At 37.3% G+C, this 20,499-nt stretch overlaps 1 protein-coding gene across 1 annotated transcript in view; it reads right to left on the bottom strand.

Annotated features, from left to right (window-relative positions):
- Positions 1 to 19,145, bottom strand: part of LOC126252244 (tyrosine decarboxylase-like) — a 59,189-nt gene extending 40,044 nt beyond the window's left edge. The window contains exons 1-3 of the mRNA XM_049953118.1: positions 19,122 to 19,145; positions 18,813 to 19,058; positions 16,366 to 16,905 (exon numbers count right to left, since the gene is read on the bottom strand). Of these exons, the coding sequence (XP_049809075.1) occupies positions 16,366 to 16,905; positions 18,813 to 19,058; positions 19,122 to 19,145 (810 nt within the window). The remainder of the gene's footprint in view (positions 1 to 16,365; positions 16,906 to 18,812; positions 19,059 to 19,121) is intronic.
- Positions 19,146 to 20,499: the final 1,354 nt, after the last annotated feature.

Below are 20,499 nucleotides of genomic sequence, written 5' to 3' on the forward strand. Positions count from 1 at the left end.
TGGGCTTTTAAGACATGCACGTGAGAAACTTAGAACAGGGGGAATGACACTACACCTAGAAAAGTGCAAATTTGCAGTACCTGATTTAAAATTTTTGGGACATGTTGTAACAGAAAAAGGAATTTTGGCAGATTCAGACAAAATTAAAGCTATTGCAGAGTTTCCTATACCCCGTAACAGAAACCAACTGAAATCATTCTATGGGCTATGTGGCTTCTACAGAAAATTTGTAAGTAAACAAAGCTTAAACACACCCTGTCTAAGTAACTTGTTAAAGAAGGACACTGTTTGGATATGGAGTAAAGATTGTCGAGAGGCTTTCGACAGAATAAAAAAGAAACTGAATAACCAAAACCTGTTACACAGGCCATATTTCAATTTACCTTTCTGTTTACATACTGACAGCAGTGATTTTGGGTTAGGTGCTGAATTATTTCAAGTAAAAGAAGTCAATGGGGAGACAGTTAATGCTAAAATTGCATTTGCAAGCAGAATGATACTGAAGCATGAAGAGAACTATACAGTCACAGAAAAAGAGTTATTAGCCATACAGTGGTCATTTTCAAATTCAGGACCTATTTACTTGGACATAAGGTAATAGTGTACTCTGATCATAAAGCCTTAAGCTATATACAGGAATGCAAGCTCTATCATGATAGGCTTACAAGATGGGCATTCTGTTTATAACAATTCAACTTTGAAATTAAGTATATTAAAGGCACTGACAACATAGTTGCAGATGCTCTATCAAGGCTACCAGTAGGAGGGGAAACAGAAATGTTTGATCAGAATGAAGAAAAACAGTTTAAAATGAGGTATATGAAAGGGGTCACAGATGAAAAAGTTGTTAGATCATTGTGTGATAAAATCATGAGGAGCCAGAACCGTTGTGCAAATTGGAAATTAGTAAAGAGCTGTTTAGGGAAAAAGAAATATGAAAAACTAGACAAGTACTATAAGGTGTTTAAAGGTACTCTGTTTAGGAGAACTGACAAAGACTCGGACAATTGGAAACTATGCTGGCCTGAGGATGAAGCTGAGAGGTTAATTAGGTATATTCATGAGAACTATGGTCATTGTGGCATACAGAAGTGTATGCAGAAATTACAAGAAAACGTATACTTCTACAACATGACCAAGAAAGTTAGAAAAGAATTGTCAATTTGTGATAAGTGCCAATGAGTCAAAGTAAGTAAAGAAAATGTCAAGGTGAAATGCAAAACATTATTCCTGTGCAACCTCTAGACTTAGTCGCTGTTGATTTCTATGGGCCTCTTACAAGGAGTAGAAGTGGCCACTGCTACATTTTTGCCGTGGTAGATGTATTTTCTAAACTATTCAAGTTGTATCCTGTCAGAAAAACCACAGGTAAAGAGATAGTTACAAAAGTTGAAAAAGACTATTTCTTAAACGTTGGGAAACCAAAAGCAATCTTGTCGGATAACGGTTCTCAGTTTTTGTCAAAAGTTTGTAAAGCCTTCGTTGATAAATCGGGAATCAAACATATTCAAATATCTGTATATAATCCATTGTCAAACCCAGCTGAGAGATACTTGTGCGAGATTGGTCATTTATGTCGTACATATTGCAGTCATAAACATCCTACATGGTACGATCATTTACGAGACTTTGAAGATGTTATGAACAGTTTGCAACATACTTCCACAGAATTTTCACCTTATGATATTATGTTTCACCTAAAACCAGACAACATTATCACTGAACTCCTAGAATTTCCACCATGCACAATGATGACTATGCATGAACATGAAGCCATAGTCAAAGAAACCATGATAAAACAGGGGGAAATTAGAAAAAGACAACATGATGGCAAGATCAAAGCAACCATGTTTAAAGTTGAAGATTATGTTTTAGTAAAATCACATGAGACATCAAAAATTCTAACTTCTGAAATAAAGAAATTCTTTGATACATACATGGGTCCATTCGAGATTGTAGAGCATCCACACCCTAATGCATACCGTTTGGTGTATCCTAAATCCAGGAAAGTTCTCGGTCTAAGGAATATTGTTTCATTGAAATTGTATAAAGAAAAGGGGTAAGACTATTCTGAGAAAGTTAAAAGGTGACTCAACAAAAGTTTTTCACTGGAAATTATGAAATTTTATATATAAAAATTGTCTGATTTTGATACAGTTTTGTGCCCTTGAAAATGTTTATTATTCATTTAATATGTATTCACCGCATGAAGTGTTTGCAATGAATTTTCTGTGTAATATGCTTGCCATGTTAGTTCTTGATATTTCTGTATGTTTATGCAATTTGATTGATATTTGATGATTTGTGTAATTTTAGCTTGTGTAATAACTTTCTCATGCCACATTTGTTGAGGCACCATTTAAAATGCAAGCCACTAATCAGCACTAAATCTGTCTTGTAACAATTAACAGTTTTTTTTTAATTTTTTTAATCTTAAAGGCAGAGTCCTAATTACTACACACTTAAGTGTTTGAAATGTCCAAATCTACTAGGAGACAATAATTTTTAGTAAGCCACATGAATTACTGTATATTTCTTTCTCAACCACTGCAAAAGCATAGGCATTAATATTTTTTAATTTTGATATATACATACCATTCTAAAACTTTCACCCATGATTCTACCTTTGCACTTTTACTGTGAATATGAACCCTTGTAGCAAACTGCCTGTAACTTTACTTTTGAAAACAATTTAATTTTTTTATCGTTGGAGTAATGTCTTTGTGATAAGACATTTTACACCCAATATGTTAATACATTTGTATTACATGTTTATTGAATTTATTATCATTTAAAGGATCTTTTTTGGACCAGTCCTTATCTGTGTAGTATTACTCAGGCAGATTCTGTAAACTTCCCCACTAGATAAACATTACCAGAAGGATAACTATGTATCCTAACCATGTACTTACATATAAATATTATGTAACCAAAAGGTGATATCTGTATATGATTTTTAGATAACATGGCATTATAGTCAATGAAGTGATACAAACAGCTAAGCTTTGGAAACAGACGCGCTGCAGGACAAGTAGAAATCAGACCTATTAATGGAAGTCACCTATGTGCAGATGGACAATGTGGGACATTACTGTGAGTAGTGTGAAAATTGGGTAACAAAAGAGAATAAAACAAACCAGTAGTTAAAAGTTACAATCTTTCAATTGCTTAATGTGAAGTGCTGCAGCATTATGGTCTCTTCTAAGTGAAAATTGTGAAACTTCTCTTGTATTTCATTTACCACAAGATTAACAATTGTATGTTTTCCTTTACTTTGTGCGACAATTTCAATGTTAAACCTAATGTCATGTCAATCACTATGAGCAGAAAGTTAGGATAATTCAAAAGAAACAGTCAGTCCTGTTACAAATTATAATTTATTTAAAATCATATTCTTGGCAGTTCCATTACTCTGGTGACAGAATTATCTTCACATGTTCATACTTACAAAATTCTTGGGGGGCTATTGTAATGGAACTGACAAATAGACATCATTTTGTTATAGTATACACTTAAGTTGTGTTAAAAAAGCTTTTGCTTAATATAATACTAAGTTAGGTGTTGCGATCAATAATCAATATTGGAATTGTATGTTCCTTGTAGCTTATGACCATGATCTTTGGTCTACAATGGGTTTTCAGCCACTTGAGTGTTGGCTGCAGTTGAGTGTAGTTGTTTTTCTAGTTTTGGCAATAAATATGTGTTTTTGTTACAAATAAACCATGAAATACTGCATCATGATTTCGATAGTCCAGTGATAATAAAAAAAAAACGCACCTTTTTGTGGACCCAGATCAGCAAAGGAATCATCGCCTAGACAACGAGAAGCCACATGGACAACACAGACTCAGCAGCATCAACAAAGGAGACATCATGGTCAGCCCTACTAAAGTACTGTACAGCCCTTAGCCACACTGTAATGGTGTCCTTATGGAGATAATTTTTCCAGCACAGTAGAGAAGGTGCCATGACAATGTCAGTAGTAAATTGAGAGACCAGGTCGAAGTGGTGGAAACATCGAGAGAGGTGGGGGGGGGGGGGGGCATCCTCTGGAGGGTTGCAGAAGGTATCCGCCAGCAGTTTGTGATCAGTAAGAATGAAGAAAGGACGGTCCTTGATGTCAGTGCGAAAATGTTTGACGGCCTCGTGCACCACCAGAAGCTCTTTATCAAAAGAGGAATACTTCTTCTGTGCAGTAGACAGTTTTTTGGAGAAGAAATGAAGTGGTGAAACTGTGTCGCCTTTGCTCTGTTGTAATACTGCCCCAGTCGTGATGTCGCTGGCATCCACAGTGATGAACAAATCGGCAAATGGATCAGGGTGGGCGAGTATGACTGCTTGAGCTAAAGCTGTTTTAAGAGCCCTGAAAGCCTCTAGCACGGGTTCAGTCCAACAGACTGATTTAACGCCCGAAGTTTGTTTGCCGAAGTGCGAGTCCGTCAGCGGGGTCTACATGGTGGTGGAAGAAGGTAGATGATGGCGGTAGTAATTTATTTGTAGTAACTAGGAAATGTCTGAGTTCTTTGCACATAGCTAGGGGGGTGGCAATGACATGATAGACTGCACATGGGATTTGGGAGGCTGTATTACATTTGCAGAGACAGTGTAACCCAGGAATGTCACAGAAGACTGATGCAATTGGAATTTTTCTTTGTTGACCCCGACACCATGGGATGCAAAGTCTGGAGGACCTGGGATAAATTATCTTTGTGGACTTCAGTCGATTTGCTAAAAATGAGTATGTCATCCAGGTATGCAAAGCAGAACTTGAAGCGTCATAAGACTGAGTCAATGAAACGTTGCCACATTTGTGTTGTAGTCTTTAAACCGAATGGCATGAAGTTGTACTGGAACAAACCGAGTGGTATGAGTATTGCAGTCTTTGGAATGTCTTCTGGTGCTACGGGAATCTGGTGATAAGTACGTTTGCAGACAACCACACTGAAGATTGTGGTGCCCGATAACATATGAGAGAAATCGTTTATGTTTGGCATGGGCTAATTGTCCATGACAATGTGAGCATTTAAATGTCTATAATCACCACACATTCAAAAAGAACTATTATGTTTGGTGATGAGGTGAATTGGTGAAGACCAATTGCTGTCTGATGGCTCTAGAATGCCTGCCTCCAGAAGTTCATTAATTTGCTGCTGGGCCACACACAACTTAATGGGGTTGAGGCATCTAACCTTGTGTCTAATAGGAGGGCCGGCAGTGGTTATTACCTTGTGCATTGTTCCGTCAGTGATGGAAGAGACTGAGAGCTGCACACAAGGCTGAGTAATGTTCTGATGTGGAGTTCTGGGACGAGTGGGGTGCGATGAGGCATAGCCATTAGCGCGAGTGGGAAAAGGCAGCACAAAAGTCACATGCCTATTACGCGAGCGCAGCGTGCGCTTGTTTGTAGAGGAGAGCTGTGTACACAGCATGGAGTGGAATGGTGTGTGCAGTGACTCTCTGTTGTTAACTTTGCCTTGGGTAAACGGCGCGGGCGAGAGAGGCACTGGCGTCGCGCGAGGTACAGCAATGACCACCGAGTTGCTTGGCTGGTGCACAGGAGAGGCAGAATGTTTATCAACAAGCAGTGTGGCTGCCTACATAGTGGGTGTGGTCATGCTGTGCGAGCAACTGTTATTAAAGACACTGTTTGAAACATGAGGCACTGCGCGTAGTGGACACTTTGGCAGTGCGGAGGTCACTGAATGCGAATCGTCACACGCAATGATTGTTTTTGAACGAACCTGATGAGTGTTCAAACTGATGCTTGGTGATGAAGTTTGATCCAGTGAAAGAACTGTGGATTCCAGTTTCCACAGCGAGGTGCAGGCTGCAGCAAGCTCATTGTAAGTGTGAGTAATGCGTTGTTTCAGCTTGTCATTCTCCCAGCGGAGGTGCACCGCTGAGCCGTATTCTGAAAGTAGGTTAGTGATGCAGGTCACAATCTTACCAGTGAGGGTGGAACACTCGTGAACTATATCCCATGTTGCGGCAGTAACGGAACAAGGAGTATGGGTGCCGGAGCACAGTATCTGGTTTGGGGAGAGCTTGCAATGGGACAAAAAAATCCATAACAAGAATTGGTTCATCAATGTTGGTGATGCAGAAGGTTCAAGGGAAATGAAGAGAAGGGGTGGCCTGGAGCTTAAAGTGGCAACAACGTGAGTTTTCCGCGCACACTGGCCCTGCACCCTTCGCAGTAGGGCCAAAAAACACTGGTGAAACCTGTTTGCGGTCTCACTGTCATAGTACAAAGTTGCTGGGTGAAGAGGCTATGTTGGGTGCACTCATACCCAAGTGGTCGCGAAACTGGGCTGCCGATCCAGTGGTTTGTTGTGGCAAACTGGATGTGTAAAAATGTCTGCTACCGACTTGTGAGGAAGGCGAGGCTGGCATAGCTTGGTAATAGCTGACTGTGTGTGCATTTTGCACAAATGGCAGTGTTGCACATGGCACTACTGCAACCGATTTCATGGCACATAGAGGATCAAAGCACATGTGCGAATTTCGGTCCCTTTGAACTTCGTATGAGTGATCAATCGTCACACTATTTAGTAGATCATCCACTTCACTTTTCACTTGGTATTGTGAATCCAGTGAAACAAAGCCTGAGGCCATTGTTTGAGGTAACTGCACAACACTCAGTCATTGTGAAGTTGCTAAAGTAGAGGTTATCCTCGTCGAAGATGGTAGATCATTGTCCGTTAGCTGTGAAATACCCAACGGCGGAAGGTTGTGTTGGCCTGGTCATAAAGAGCTGAGCCTCCAAATCTTCATAAAGAATATTCGGTGATGTAGCCATGGCGTTGGATGTGAAGCCTGTTGATTCTATATGACCGGTGTGGAAGTCGCGGAAGACATAGAACTTTTTTGTCCGGGGTCACCAATATGGAATTCTGGATACAGATCGTAATATAAGTAATAAACAGTTCCCAAGTTTTCAGTATACATATATATTTTACTGTAAAGACCGATACACATGAACACTGCATGAAGTACAAAGGCAGACTGAATTAAAGATGGTGGCTTGTCAGAGCAGTTAATATTCCAAAGATTGTAATTTGTGTGGTCAATGTGACCTATCACCACCACACATTCAAGTGATACAAGTCATGAAAGAAAGATGAGGCAGATATACATTTAAATGATGTTTTTGTATTCTAAAGGTTAATTTGTACCTCAAAAAAGTATTTTGTGTCTCTACCAATCCCAGTGCCTGTTGCAATAGGGTTCTATGTTTATATTTATGACTGTCCCTGTTGACCCTGTCCATGGGGTGAATAAGGATGATTCTTAATTGCTAAGTAGTACAAATTATATTAAGTAGTACCAAATATATTTGGTTTCAAGGATGAGTAACAATGCCATCTTCCACTTGTGTGACTAAAGTATCTATTGCAGTTTGTATTTCTGGATTTGTTATTTAAATCCCTTAAAATCTGTCCCTATTCACCTCTGTTGACAGTACTGATTATTATAAAAATGTAGAGTTATTATCTGAAAATGACAAAAACTGTTTTCTGTTTATCATAAATCTATTCTTTCACTGGTCTCCTGCATAAAGGGGCTAAAATGTAAGTAACATATTGACTCTGGACTAAATACTAAGTGTTCTATGTTTGGTATGGAGAAGCCATAGCGAGAGAGAGAGAGAGAGAGACAGAGACAAAGAGAGAGAGAGAGAGAGACAGAGAGACTTTTTGGGTTTTACAGAATACATAATATTTTTGTAAAGCTGACATATGTCATGTTGTTGTTGTCGTCTTCAGTCCTGAGACTGGTTTGATGCAGCTCTCCATGCTACTCTATCCTGTGCAAGCTTCTTCATCTCCCAGTACCTACTGCAACCTACATCCTTCTGAATCTGCTTAGTGTATTGATCTCTTGGTCTCCCTCTACGATTTTTACCCTCCACGCTGCCCTCCAATGCTAAATTTGTGATCCCTTGATGCCTCAGAACATGTCCTATCAACCGATCCCTTCTTCTAGTCAAGTTGTGCCACAAACTTCTCTTCTCACCAATCCTATTCAGTACCTCCTCATTAGTTACGTGATCTACCCACCTTATCTTCAGCATTCTTCTGTAGCACCACATTTCGAAAGCTTCTATTCTCTTCTTGTCCAAACTATTTACCGTCCATGTTTCACTTCCATACATGGCTACACTCCATACAAATACTTTCAGAAATGACTTCCTGACACTTAAATCTATACTCGATGTTAATAAATTTCTCCTCTTCAGAAACGATTTCCTTGCCATTGCCAGTCTACATTTTATATCCTCTCTACTTCGACCATCATCAGTTATTTTACTCCCTAAATAGCAAAACTCCTTTACTACTTTAAGTGTCTCACTTCCTAATCTAATCCCCTCAGCGTCACCCGATTTAATTAGACTACATTCCATTATCCTCGTTTTGCTTTTGTTGATGTTCATCTTATATCCTCCTTTCAAGACACTGTCTATTCCGTTCAACTGCTCTTCCAAGTCCTTTGCTGTCTCTGACAGAATTACAATGTCATCGGCGAACCTCAAAGTTTTTACTTCTTCTCCATGAATTTTAATACCTACTCCGAATTTTTCTTTTGTTTCCTTTACTGCTTGCTCAATATACAGATTGAATAACATCGGGGAGAGGCTACAACCCTGTCTCACTCCTTTCCCAACCACTGCTTCCCTTTCATGTCCCTCGACTCTTATAACTGCCATCTGGTTTCTGTACAAATTGTAAATAGCCTTTCGCTCCCTGTATTTTACCCCTGCCACCTTCAGAATTTGAAAGAGAGTATTCCAGTTAACGTTGTCAAAAGCTTTCTCTAAGTCTACAAATGCTAGAAACGTAGGTTTGCCTTTTCTTAATCTTTTTTCTAAGATAAGTCGTAAGGTTAGTATTGCCTCACGTGTTCCAACATTTCTACGGAATCCAAACTGATCTTCCCCGAGGTCCGCTTCTACCAGTTTTTCCATTCGTCTGTAAAGAATTCGCGTTAGTATTTTGCAGCTGTGACTTATTAAACTGATAGTTCGGTAATTTTCACATCTGTCAACACCTGCTTTCTTTGGTATTGGGATTATTATATTCTTCTTGAAGTCTGTGGGTATTTCGCCTGTCTCATACATCTTGCTCACCAGATGGTAGAGTTTTGTCATGACTGGCTCTCCCAAGGCCATCAGTAGTTCTAATGGAATGTTGTCTACTCCCGGGGCCTTGTTTCGACTCAGGTCTTTCAGTGCTCTGTCAAACTCTTCCCGCAGTATCGTATCTCCCATTTCATCTTCATCTACATCCTCTTCCATTTCCATAATATTGTCCTCAAGTATATCGCCCTTGTATAAACCCTCTATATACTCCTTCCACCTTTCTGCCTTCCCTTCTTTGCTTAGAACTGGGTTGCCATCTGAGCTCTTGATATTCATACAAGTGGTTCTCTTCTCTCCAAAGGTCTCTTTAATTTTCCTGTAGGCAGTATCTATCTTACCCCTAGTGAGACAAGCCTCTACATCCTTACATTTGTTCTCTAGCCATCCCTGCTTAGCCATTTTGCAGTTTCTGTCGATCTCATTTTTGAGACGTTTGTATTCCCTTTTGCCTGCTTCATTTACTGCATTTTTATATTTTCTCCTTTCATCAATTAAATTCAATATTTCTTCTGTTACCCAAGGATTTCTATTAGCCCTCGTCTTTTTACCTACTTGATCCTCCGCTGCCTTCACTACTTCATCCCTCAGAGCTACCCATTCTTCTTCTACTGTATTTCTTTCCCCCATTCCTGTCAATTGTTCCCTTATGCTCTCCCTGAAACTCTCTACAACCTCTGGTTCTTTCAGTTTATCCAGGTCCCATCTCCTTAAATTCCCACCTTTTTGCAGTTTCTTCAGTTTCAATCTGCAGTTCATAACCAATAGATTGTGGTCAGAATCCACATCTGCCCCTGGAAATGTCTTACAATTTAAAACCTGGTTCCTAAATCTCTGTCTTACCATTATATAATCTATCTGATACCTATTAGTATCTCCAGGATTCTTCCAGGTATACAACCTTCTTTTATGATTCTTGAACCAAGTGTTAGCTATGATTAAGTTATGCTCTGTGCAAAATTCTACAAGGCGGCTTCCTCTTTCATTTCTTCCCCCCAATCCATATTCACCTACTATGTTTCCTTCTCTCCCTTTTCCTACTGACGAATTCCAGTCACCCATGACTATTAAATTTTCGTCTCCCTTCACTACCTGAATAATTTCTTTTATCTCGTCATACATTTCATCAATTTCTTCATCATCTGCAGAGCTAGTTGGCATATAAACTTGTACTACTGTAGTAGGCATGGGCTTTGTGTCTATCTTGGCCACAATAATGCGTTCACTATGCTGTTTGTAGTAGCTAACCCGCACTCCTATTTTTTTATTCATTATTAAACCTACTCCTGCATTACCCCTATTTGATTTTGTATTTATAACCCTGTAATCACCTGACCAAAAGTCTTGTTCCTCCTGCCACCGAACTTCACTAATTCCCACTATATCTAACTTTAACCTATCCATTTCCCTTTTTAAATTTTCTAACCTACCTGCCCGATTAAGGGATCTGACATTCCACGCTCCGATCCGTAGAACGCCAGTTTTCTTTCTCCTGATAACGACGTCCTCTTGAGTAGTCCCCGCCCGGAGATCCGAATGGGGGACTATTTTACCTCCGGAATATTTTACCCAAGAGGACGCCATCATCATTTAATCATACAGTAAAGCTGCATGTCCTCGGGAAAAATTACGGCTGTAGTTTCCCCTTGCTTTCAGCCGTTCGCAGTACCAGCACAGCAAGGCCGTTTTGATTAATGTTACAAGGCCAGATCAGTCAATCATCCAGACTGTTGCCCCTGCAACTACTGAAAAGGCTGCTGCCCCTCTTCAGGAACCACATGTTTGTCTGGCCTCTCAACAGATACCCCTCCGTTGTGGTAGCACCTACGGTACGGCCATCTGTATCACTGAGGCACGCAAGCCTCCCCACCAACGGCAAGGTCCATGGTTCATGGGGGAAGACATATGTCATAGTATAGTGAAATATCGAACACATATGTCATAGTATAGTGAAATATCGAACACATATATCAACCTCCTTGACTTATATGTGAAATATGAAGAGTGAATAAACCAGAAAAATCATCTAAACTGATGGACAACTTTTTATTTCTGGAAACTGACTATAATATTGCAAAATCTGCATCTTATATGAGAACTTGGAGTTTTTATGTCATCAAGATCCTCTCAAAAAAAAAGATATGTAAACTATGACCACTCAGTTTTCCTGAGCATTGTCAGATTGAGGATTTCTGAACTCACATTAGACATGACAGAATGCTCTAATTCCAGTCAGAAATCCAAGTTATCACTGTAAAACAAAATTCTGACACATAAAATTTTGTATTTTTCTTTCTATTGGACACATATTCTGGCAGAGTCTCATGGATAAAATTTACTTATGACATTCTGGGGATAAGTGTCATGTAACAGACTAAGACTTCTAACAACCTGGTTCTCACAGTCCAACAAGCACAACAATAGTTTATTGAGCACAAAATTATTTTCCTGCCTTCATGTCCGTTGAAATGTATGATACTGAACTTTGGAACCAAAGCTGTAGACAGAGAGTGCCTACATTGTTTGTTGAAATAGGCAAAAGTCAAAATATATTCATCTTGAATTCTCATTGTTGTAGATATTGGCTTGGCTCATTGTCTTGTAATAATTCAAGGCATGATCTCTATGATAGCCTAGGTCTTAATGTGTTTAAGAGCAAAACATTTTCCTTTTAATGATGGTTCATCATAATGAATTCATGAAATAAAATCTGTCAATAACAGACTTTGTTCAGTTGCATAAAAATGATACTAGATAAACTTATAAGCTTTTTATCATCCACTTTTTGTGTATTTCATCTTGAAAAAATCCAAAAAATTCTTATATATAAATGTGTAGAACTTCTGTAAGCACACTTTAGATATTTAGAATGGAGACAGGTCCACTACATCACTTCACAAAGACTCTTTCCAATTCTCTCCAAAAATCATAAAGTACACAAAGATGTTACATTTTGACAGTACACAAGTTTGTTAGATGACATCACAAGAAGACTGTGATAACCTTTATACAGAGAATATTAATCAGAACACAAACATATTTTGTAAGGAATGAATGACTATGTAATTTTTAAATGACTTCATGATGAAATGAAATAAATTCTGACATCAGCCACAATTGGGCATTGAAATGAATTCAGTGGCAACAAGGAAAAATTTGTGCCGGATGAGGGATTTCCTGCTTTATGCGAGCAGTTGTCTTAACAGGTTTGGCTATCCAAGCATGCTTTCCATCTGACCTAAATTCTCAACTTGTTGCAGTCTACTTACATAACACCCCCTGTCCACCATGCTCTTTTATCACTGGATTCCCACAAGAGTTCAGGAGAGAGAGTGCACCCACACTGACATGATCTTAATAGTCATCACATATATATAAAAATTGATTTCATTGGATAATTAACTATTTCTGGAGTAAGGTGAAAATGAAAAGAAATGAATTTTCAAACTATAAGGGTAAAAACATTATATGGTAAATGCAATTTCAGATAAGAGTTGCAAACACCATAACAGCCTGGAAAACTCCCGTAAGGAATATGAATTAGTCTTAATGTATTAGAGACTAGCCTCCATTGAAGGCAGAAGACTCAGCTTCATTTTCTTCTTTGAAGTTTACATATACTAATGCTTTCCATTGCTAAGCACCACCTGTTACTTTTTCTTACTTTTCTTGTGAGACTGGCTTTGTGGGATTTCAAAAATCCCTGTACAAGCTTTACTAGTCCTATACACTTGAACAGGACTGTAACAATGTCCTGTACTCTGACTCTTTCTTTTATGAGTACTTTATAAATCTTCTTATTGGAATCAGTAACATGCCCAAATCTCTCTGCTACCTTGACATGGTAGCACCTACATGGTATGCCATCTGTAGGGTTTCAATGAATACTTTATCGGAAAATGGATTTAGAAGATTTGCAGTGAAAATGATTGCTAGATTCTTGAATGGAGTGAAGGTGTTACTGTCATGCATGCATAGAGCTACAAAATACCTTTTTTTTAATTATTGGAGCTGATAATAAGTCATAAAGGTCTGTGATGCATAAATGAAATAACTATTTCCACGTTTTTTATGACTGAAATAACCTGAAAAAAGAGGTACCACATTTGTTTGACATTTAATAAGTCATAAAGGTCTGTGATGCATAAATGAAATAACTATTTCCACGTTTTTGATGACTGAAATAACCTGAAAAAGGAGGAACCACATTTGTTTGACATTTAAGTAACTATGTAGAAAGTTGCTGTGACACTGAAAAGGAATATTTAGTTTGTGACTGTAGGATGTCACAGAGAAAATTAAAGATACAGTTGCTCCTTTAAGGTTATGAAGCCTATTTCTATTTTATTTGAGTTTGCTCTGCTTGTACTTGTGTGGTCTGTATTGACTTGACTAATAGTTAATTGTTTCGGGCTCTGTAGTAGATGATAGCAACTGTGACGCAACTGCACTCATGAAATTTCCAGGTGAATGAAGTGGTGCCAAAGTGCTTGTGGTCTATAACTTACTAAAGTGAGGGTGCTCTAAAATGGCAGTTGGCCATGAGCAAAACAAATGGGGACTTACATTGCTGTAGGGAGATAAGCAGCACTGTAGAATAAGCTGTCCCTCTCTTCAACAGGACTGTCACGATATTCTCACACTTTGTGAATCCGCAAAAGTAGAAAAGACACATGGCAATAATGATTGTCAATTGTCTCTCACTATTTGGCACTGTGAGAGTCAATCTTGAACATGTAATGGATCCAAACTAGTGTCTTCAAAACAACACGCAAAATAAAGCAAAATGAAGCACACCAAGCATTCAATAATGAATGCCACAATAGCTTGCAGTGCTATAAATGAGGTAGTGTAAACACAACCTCTACAGGTATCTTATGCAGTCAAACTTCAAAATGCTCCCTTCCCCCATCTCCACTCACCCCCATCTCCACGTAAAAATGTCATGTTAAAGTATCAGCACAGTAAACATATTGGTCAACAACGAATACATAAAAATCACTTGCAGGTACCATACAAAGAGGTCAATGGACATACACTGGATGAGGTATCATGTGTGAAGTTCCAGAGCATCCACATGCATAATAAACTGTGATGACATGACAGTGTGGAAGTGTTAACCAAAAGCTTTGTTCTATAAACTTTCCACTCACACATCTCTCTCACTGTGTTGACCTGCATACAGGATTCATAGCATACTGTTCCTAAGTTATGTTCTGTAGCGTAATCTTCAGGGGCACTACAATTAAGCCTATAAGTATTATTGTACAGAATTGTGCAATAAGAATACTGAGTAAATTTGATAACTAATCATCTTGCAAAAGGTTCTTCTGGAACCTATGGATTCTTGCAGTTATTTGGCTATACAGGCAATCCCTAGTGATATCTGAGGTTAACAACAAGCCTGAATTTAGGATGAACTCAGCAAGTCACAACCACAATACTACAAGTAGAAATAATCTGCATATAGAGTATTCATCCAAATCTAAAGTTTAGAATGCAGTTTTATAGACTGATGCAAAAGTCTGTAAGAGATGGCCAATGGACATCAGGTTAGAAATCTAAAAACATACTTACTTAAAAATAAGGTAAAATAATACCTAATTACCTGCTCCTTCCACAGGAACACTTGGACTCAGAAATGTAAATTCCATGTAAATCTAATATTTGTATTACATAGATCCTGACTTTGTATTTTACAGATATCTGGTTGTTGCCTGCGTAGTATTACATAAAGCTTATTTTTAAGTATTAGATTGAAACAGCAGCTAAGTAGTATTTTAGGAGGAGCAGTGGCTTTATTCAATAGCCATTTTCCTCTTAACATACACGTATAAACTAATCTAGAAGCAATTCTCATAAGTATGAGTTTGAGTAGTTTAGCTCTAGTCATAATATGTTGTTAGTACACATTACAAAAGTAGCCAACAGTAACTGCTTCTATCTGTTAATGACTAACTTGACCCATTATGGGAATTACAGAAGACAATGGCTGCATGAAAGTCCCACTGGTGTCATCATTTTGACATTATCTCATGTTGGTAGTGGATAGGGATCTTAAAAGTACTGTATTGAAGCACTCAGGGCTTTGCATTGTTTCTCCAATTATGTGTGGCAAAGTTCATGGAATTTCAAGATGTAAAAATCTAACATTTGTGTTTCCAAAGTCAGAATGTGAAATATCTTAATAGAAACTGTAAGTAAGCAGCAAATCAGAGATTTTTGAAGTTGCAGATGATTGAAATACAAAGTTAAGTAAAAGATGGAAAAGTTTCAGTGTTCCCTGGTTCTTCGTATCCTACTGTTAGCCTCAACTTGTAACTCAAACAAAACTAGTGATGCACAAAAGCATAAGTTACAATATATACTAAACAAATAAAATTAATTGTTTAATTGTGTTAGAATCTGATTCTCTGAAATGTCCAATAGCAGCTTGTACCCTTAACAATATGAGTTTCATTTACATTGTTTTATGCACAATTTCGTTTTATTTCTTATTTTGTAAGTAAACAGATACTTCTTTATCACATAAGACTGACTGACACTTCACCTACTTAGAGAGCATGGTGAACATTTGTGTTTAAAACAAAAACAAAAAAAAAAAGAAAAACCTAGACCTGTACTCATGGATGCATTTCATTCAAGTTTACTGCATATATTGTTGGTTTATTGTAGTTTAATGATACAAATTTAATGTTGCAGAAAATGAGCAAGTGAAATTACTAAGACTAAGACATATAAAACAGTAGGTAAAATTATATATCACAACTAAAAAATTAATGGATTGTAACTAGTTACACAAAGTATTTTGATTATGATATCTCTATGACAATCACTAACCTACAGCAGATTGATGCATGGAGCACAGTATCCCATGACAGAAAACAGCATTGACACTAGGTTTCGAGCACCAGTTCTTTCCCTAACAACAGTGCACATACTCACATATACACACAATCGTACAGACATCTGAACATGCATTCCCTTGAGCAATTATTTATACTTGATTACTGAAATGAAAGAGTTCAATAATCAAGTACTATTGCTAGAAAAAGAGCTAGTGTGAATGCTGTTTTCTGTTATGTGTAATTGTGCTTTACACATTGATCCACTATAGGTGTGATTGCCTTTCTCTTATTTTATGTATTGCTCCACTCAAGAATTTCCATTATTGTTATAAGTGCAGATGTAATTAACATTTAAGTTCTTATTTTAAATCTATGACTTACCAAGCAATCATTCATCAGTATAAAACGCTTATCTTTCTTTATGTAGGACTCAAAGAGTTTGGCTAAATGACAATGTCTCTTGATATGGTATTGTATTCCATTAATACCATAGCATCTCAATACAAGCCACAGCTTTAGAGCCCGGAATCTCCGAGAGAGTGGTATACCCCACTGACGAAATTCTATAGTTTCATCTTCCCAGTCATCTTGCAAATACAATTTGTTTACTGCCAGTGATTCAATAAGGTGTTGATAGTTCTGGACCCACAGGCATGAACAGTCAAAATTGACTAAAAGCCATGTGCTGGGACAGACATTTATTGATCGTGCATATTCGATACCACTCATCAAATATCTAAATTCTGGGCAAATAAAAGCATTGCCTGCATATGCTGCATCTACATGGAGCCAGATAAGAGAGTAGTCACTACAGACTTGAGCAATTTCCTTTACATTATCAAATGAGCATACTGTGGTTGTACCAAGTGTTGCAGCTACATAGAATGGAACAAACCCTTCCCTTATATCAGCTTCTATTGCCTGAAACAGAAAATTGGGACAATAAAGAAGAGAAAAACTGGCACAGTAGCAACAAATTTAAAACAAAATTATCTATATTAAACAGAAGTAGTGATAGAGTTTAGTTGAAATGTAAACAAATTAAGCAGTACTTAGCAGCATATTAGTATTAAATGTTTAACAATGGTTCACTCAATGCAATTTAAATTCAGATTGCAGTATTTTAGCAAGGTTCTTATTTAGAACATAAAGTTTTATAAGAAATATAAAAATATAACAGAATGATTGTAGTGAGACCAGAAACTTGTACAATTAAAAATAATAATTCATTTTGCTGTTGCTGATAATCTGTTAACAGTGAACAATACTGCCATCCAGTTTTTATTTTTTTATTTTATTTTTACTGAAATATTGGAACGTCTTAAAATTTAAAAAATGCTGTTATTGCTGGTGAAATTCTTTTGTAAAAACTCTCAGGCAACTAATGCTGTTGTAATGTAGTTATAGCCTTTAGTCCAAAAACTTTTGATACAGCTCTCCATGCTAAGCTATTTTGTGCAAATCTTTCCATCTTTGCATAACTATTGCATCCTTCATTCATTTAAGTCAGCCTACTGTCTCAAACCATGGTCTCTCTCTACAATTTTTACCTCCCCTTCCCTCAATCAGCAAATTAAGTACTCCTTGCTCCATCATAATGTCTCCTATCAACTGATCCCTTCTTTTACTCACATTTTACCACAAGTTTCTCTTCTCCCTGATTTGATTTTGTACCTCTTCATTAGTTATGCAATCTACCAAATTTAACCGTATGCATTCTTCTGCAGCACCCTAGTTTCAAAGCTTCTAATATCTCCTTGCCTTTACAGTTTACTGTACATGTTTCACTTGCTCAAGACAAATACTTCCAGAAAAGACTTTCTAACATTAAAATTTGTATTAGATGTTAACATATATCTCTTTTTTAGGGAAAGTTGGTATTTTACATTCTCTTTGTTTCTGGCTTTGTAAGTTATTTTTATTTTAAAATAGTGAAACTAGTCTACTATTTTAGTGCCTCAGTTTCTAATGCAATATTCTCAGTGTCTCCTGTTTTAATCTGACTACATGCCTTTACCCTTGTCTTATTTTTGTTGATATTCATCTTTAACCTCTTTTCAAGAGGCTACTCATTCTGTTCAGCTGATCTTCCAGGTACTTTGCCCTCCCAAACAGAATTACAATGTTATGACAATGTTCTTTCTTCTCCCTGAACTTAGATTCCCTTTCCATTTTTCTCCTTGATATCCTTAAAGCTTGCTCAGTGTACTGATTGAATAATGTTGAGGATTGGCTGCAACTCTTTCTTACACTGTTTTCAATTACTGCTCACTATCACATTGCTTGTCTCTTGTAACTAGTCTGGTCTCTGTACAAATTGTAGATAAATTTCCTTTTTTTTTTTTTTTTTTTTTTTTTGTATTTTGACCTTGCTCATTTCAGAATTACAGAGTGTGTTCCATTCAACACTGTCTAAATCTACAAATGCTATAAAAGTAGGTTTGCTTTTTTTCAGTCTTGTCTTCTAAGAGTTGTAGGGCCAGTAGTGCCTCCCATGTTGCTACATTTCTCCAGTACCCACCCTGATATGCCCCATAATTGGCTTCTGCAAATCCATCCATTCTTCTGTAAATAATTCTTTTTTTCTGCAGTCATGTCTTACTAAACTGGTGTTCATTACTACTCTCGGTTGTCAGAGCCAGCCTTCTTTTGTATTAGGACCATTAAATTCTTCTTGAAATCTTATGATACTTTGCATGTTTCATTTAACTCACAAACCAAGCAAATTTATTTGGTAGTAGTTGGTTCTCCCAAAGCTCTTAATAACTCTGAGGATATGTTTGTGGAGCAATCAGATACTCTGCATATAACTTCTACTTTTGACTTACCTTCTTTAATATGTCACCTCGAAGACAATTATTCTTGTCAACATTCAAGAGACGTAGTCTCACATAAGACAGTTTGGCTGCTTTTTCAATACTTGGGCAAGATTCTTTTGATGTATAAGCTACAAGCTTACTCAGAATTTTACAGCTTTCTACTATTTCATCCTTCTTTTTATCAACCATCAATGCTTTAATAGCCTGATGGCGTGCAGCAATGAGTGATATAAAGATACATTCACTTGGTGAACCCTAAGGAATAGAAAGTATTTTAAACCTGTATAATCAAAAGCAGAGATAAATCATTCAGTGTACCAATAAACTCTTACCCTCTGCCATGTGCTTCACAGGGATATGCAGAGTATAGTTGTACATGTAGACACATAAAATTATGACAACTTAAATGAAACATATAAAAATTATGTAGGTCCTCTGTGATGACTTACAACCTTCTATGCACAGTTTTGGAAGCCGTAACTATTTTGCTATTTTGGTAAGTAGTTACTGTAATATTCACTCACACACACACACATACACACACACACACACCCACAGTCACACACATGTACACACACACATTTCCTCTGTGAAGGACACGAAATTGAAATCTTTCCAGACTAGGGTCTCTAATCAATTATCTTTCAGGTCATCTAAGGTATGGTAGATTACATAGCAAATATTACCAAAGAAGAGAAAATAAGAAGTCCACATTAGAGCCCTGCAAGCACATGGCCTGTTCATATAGCCCACACTTGCCTGCAGTGTGTGAATGAGAGCATGAATACATTTTGCATACATTAGAAGAAGTTGCTGAAGATTACTGATGCTAATTACAGCCTCATGAACAGATGTTATGTGCAGCCATGCATGAGGCCTTTGTTCACAACCATGTGGATTTCAGGCACCAGTACTTACTCTTACTTCCACAAGGCTTCGAATTTGCAGTGTGTGCATGTGTGATGAGCTTTGCTTACCGCTAGACTTGGAAGAAATTTACGTGAATGACAAATAAGGAATAACAAATACACATATAAATTATTATGCATTATTCATGAATAACCAATATTTTTCAAAACATTATGCACCTATATGAATAAAAACACTTACTCATCAACTCTGAATAAAAAGTGTGAAGAACAATAGATAAATATTAAATCCAGTGCCACTTACTGCTCCAGTTCTTTGTCATTTATTAAATGAATGCACCTCTTGTTTCATTTAAATTAGTTTTTAGAACAACACTTTTTGTCAAACGTCTCATCAGAAACTTTATTTCGATTTCCAGGGATTTACCATTGTGCCACTAAAGAAAATACATTCTTCATATGTAATGCTCTCCTGAATCTTTAATCACTATAATGATATATGACTTTCATCCACAACCTTCTTCAGCAGAAACTGAGAAATCATCAATTCTGCTGTAGTTTCTAGCAAATAATTCATTGTGATTCCACTTTAACTTCATTTGCCAAATCACATTCAAAATACAATCTACTTTTCATGCCATAATATCATTCAAAACTTGTGACTCATTTTCTTTGAAATTTCTTTGGCTATTATACCTCTGTCGATTGTTGTAAGCCTCCCTTGGGCATGGGAAATAATACAGCTGAACTATGGTACTTGATTTAATTCCTGGGTAGGATATTGATCCAATAATTATAATTGGCGTAAAAAGGTGAGAGTTGTATTC

Source organism: Schistocerca nitens, chromosome 4 (assembly GCF_023898315.1).
Source record: "Schistocerca nitens isolate TAMUIC-IGC-003100 chromosome 4, iqSchNite1.1, whole genome shotgun sequence".
NCBI classification, from domain to species: Eukaryota; Metazoa; Arthropoda; class Insecta; order Orthoptera; family Acrididae; genus Schistocerca; species Schistocerca nitens.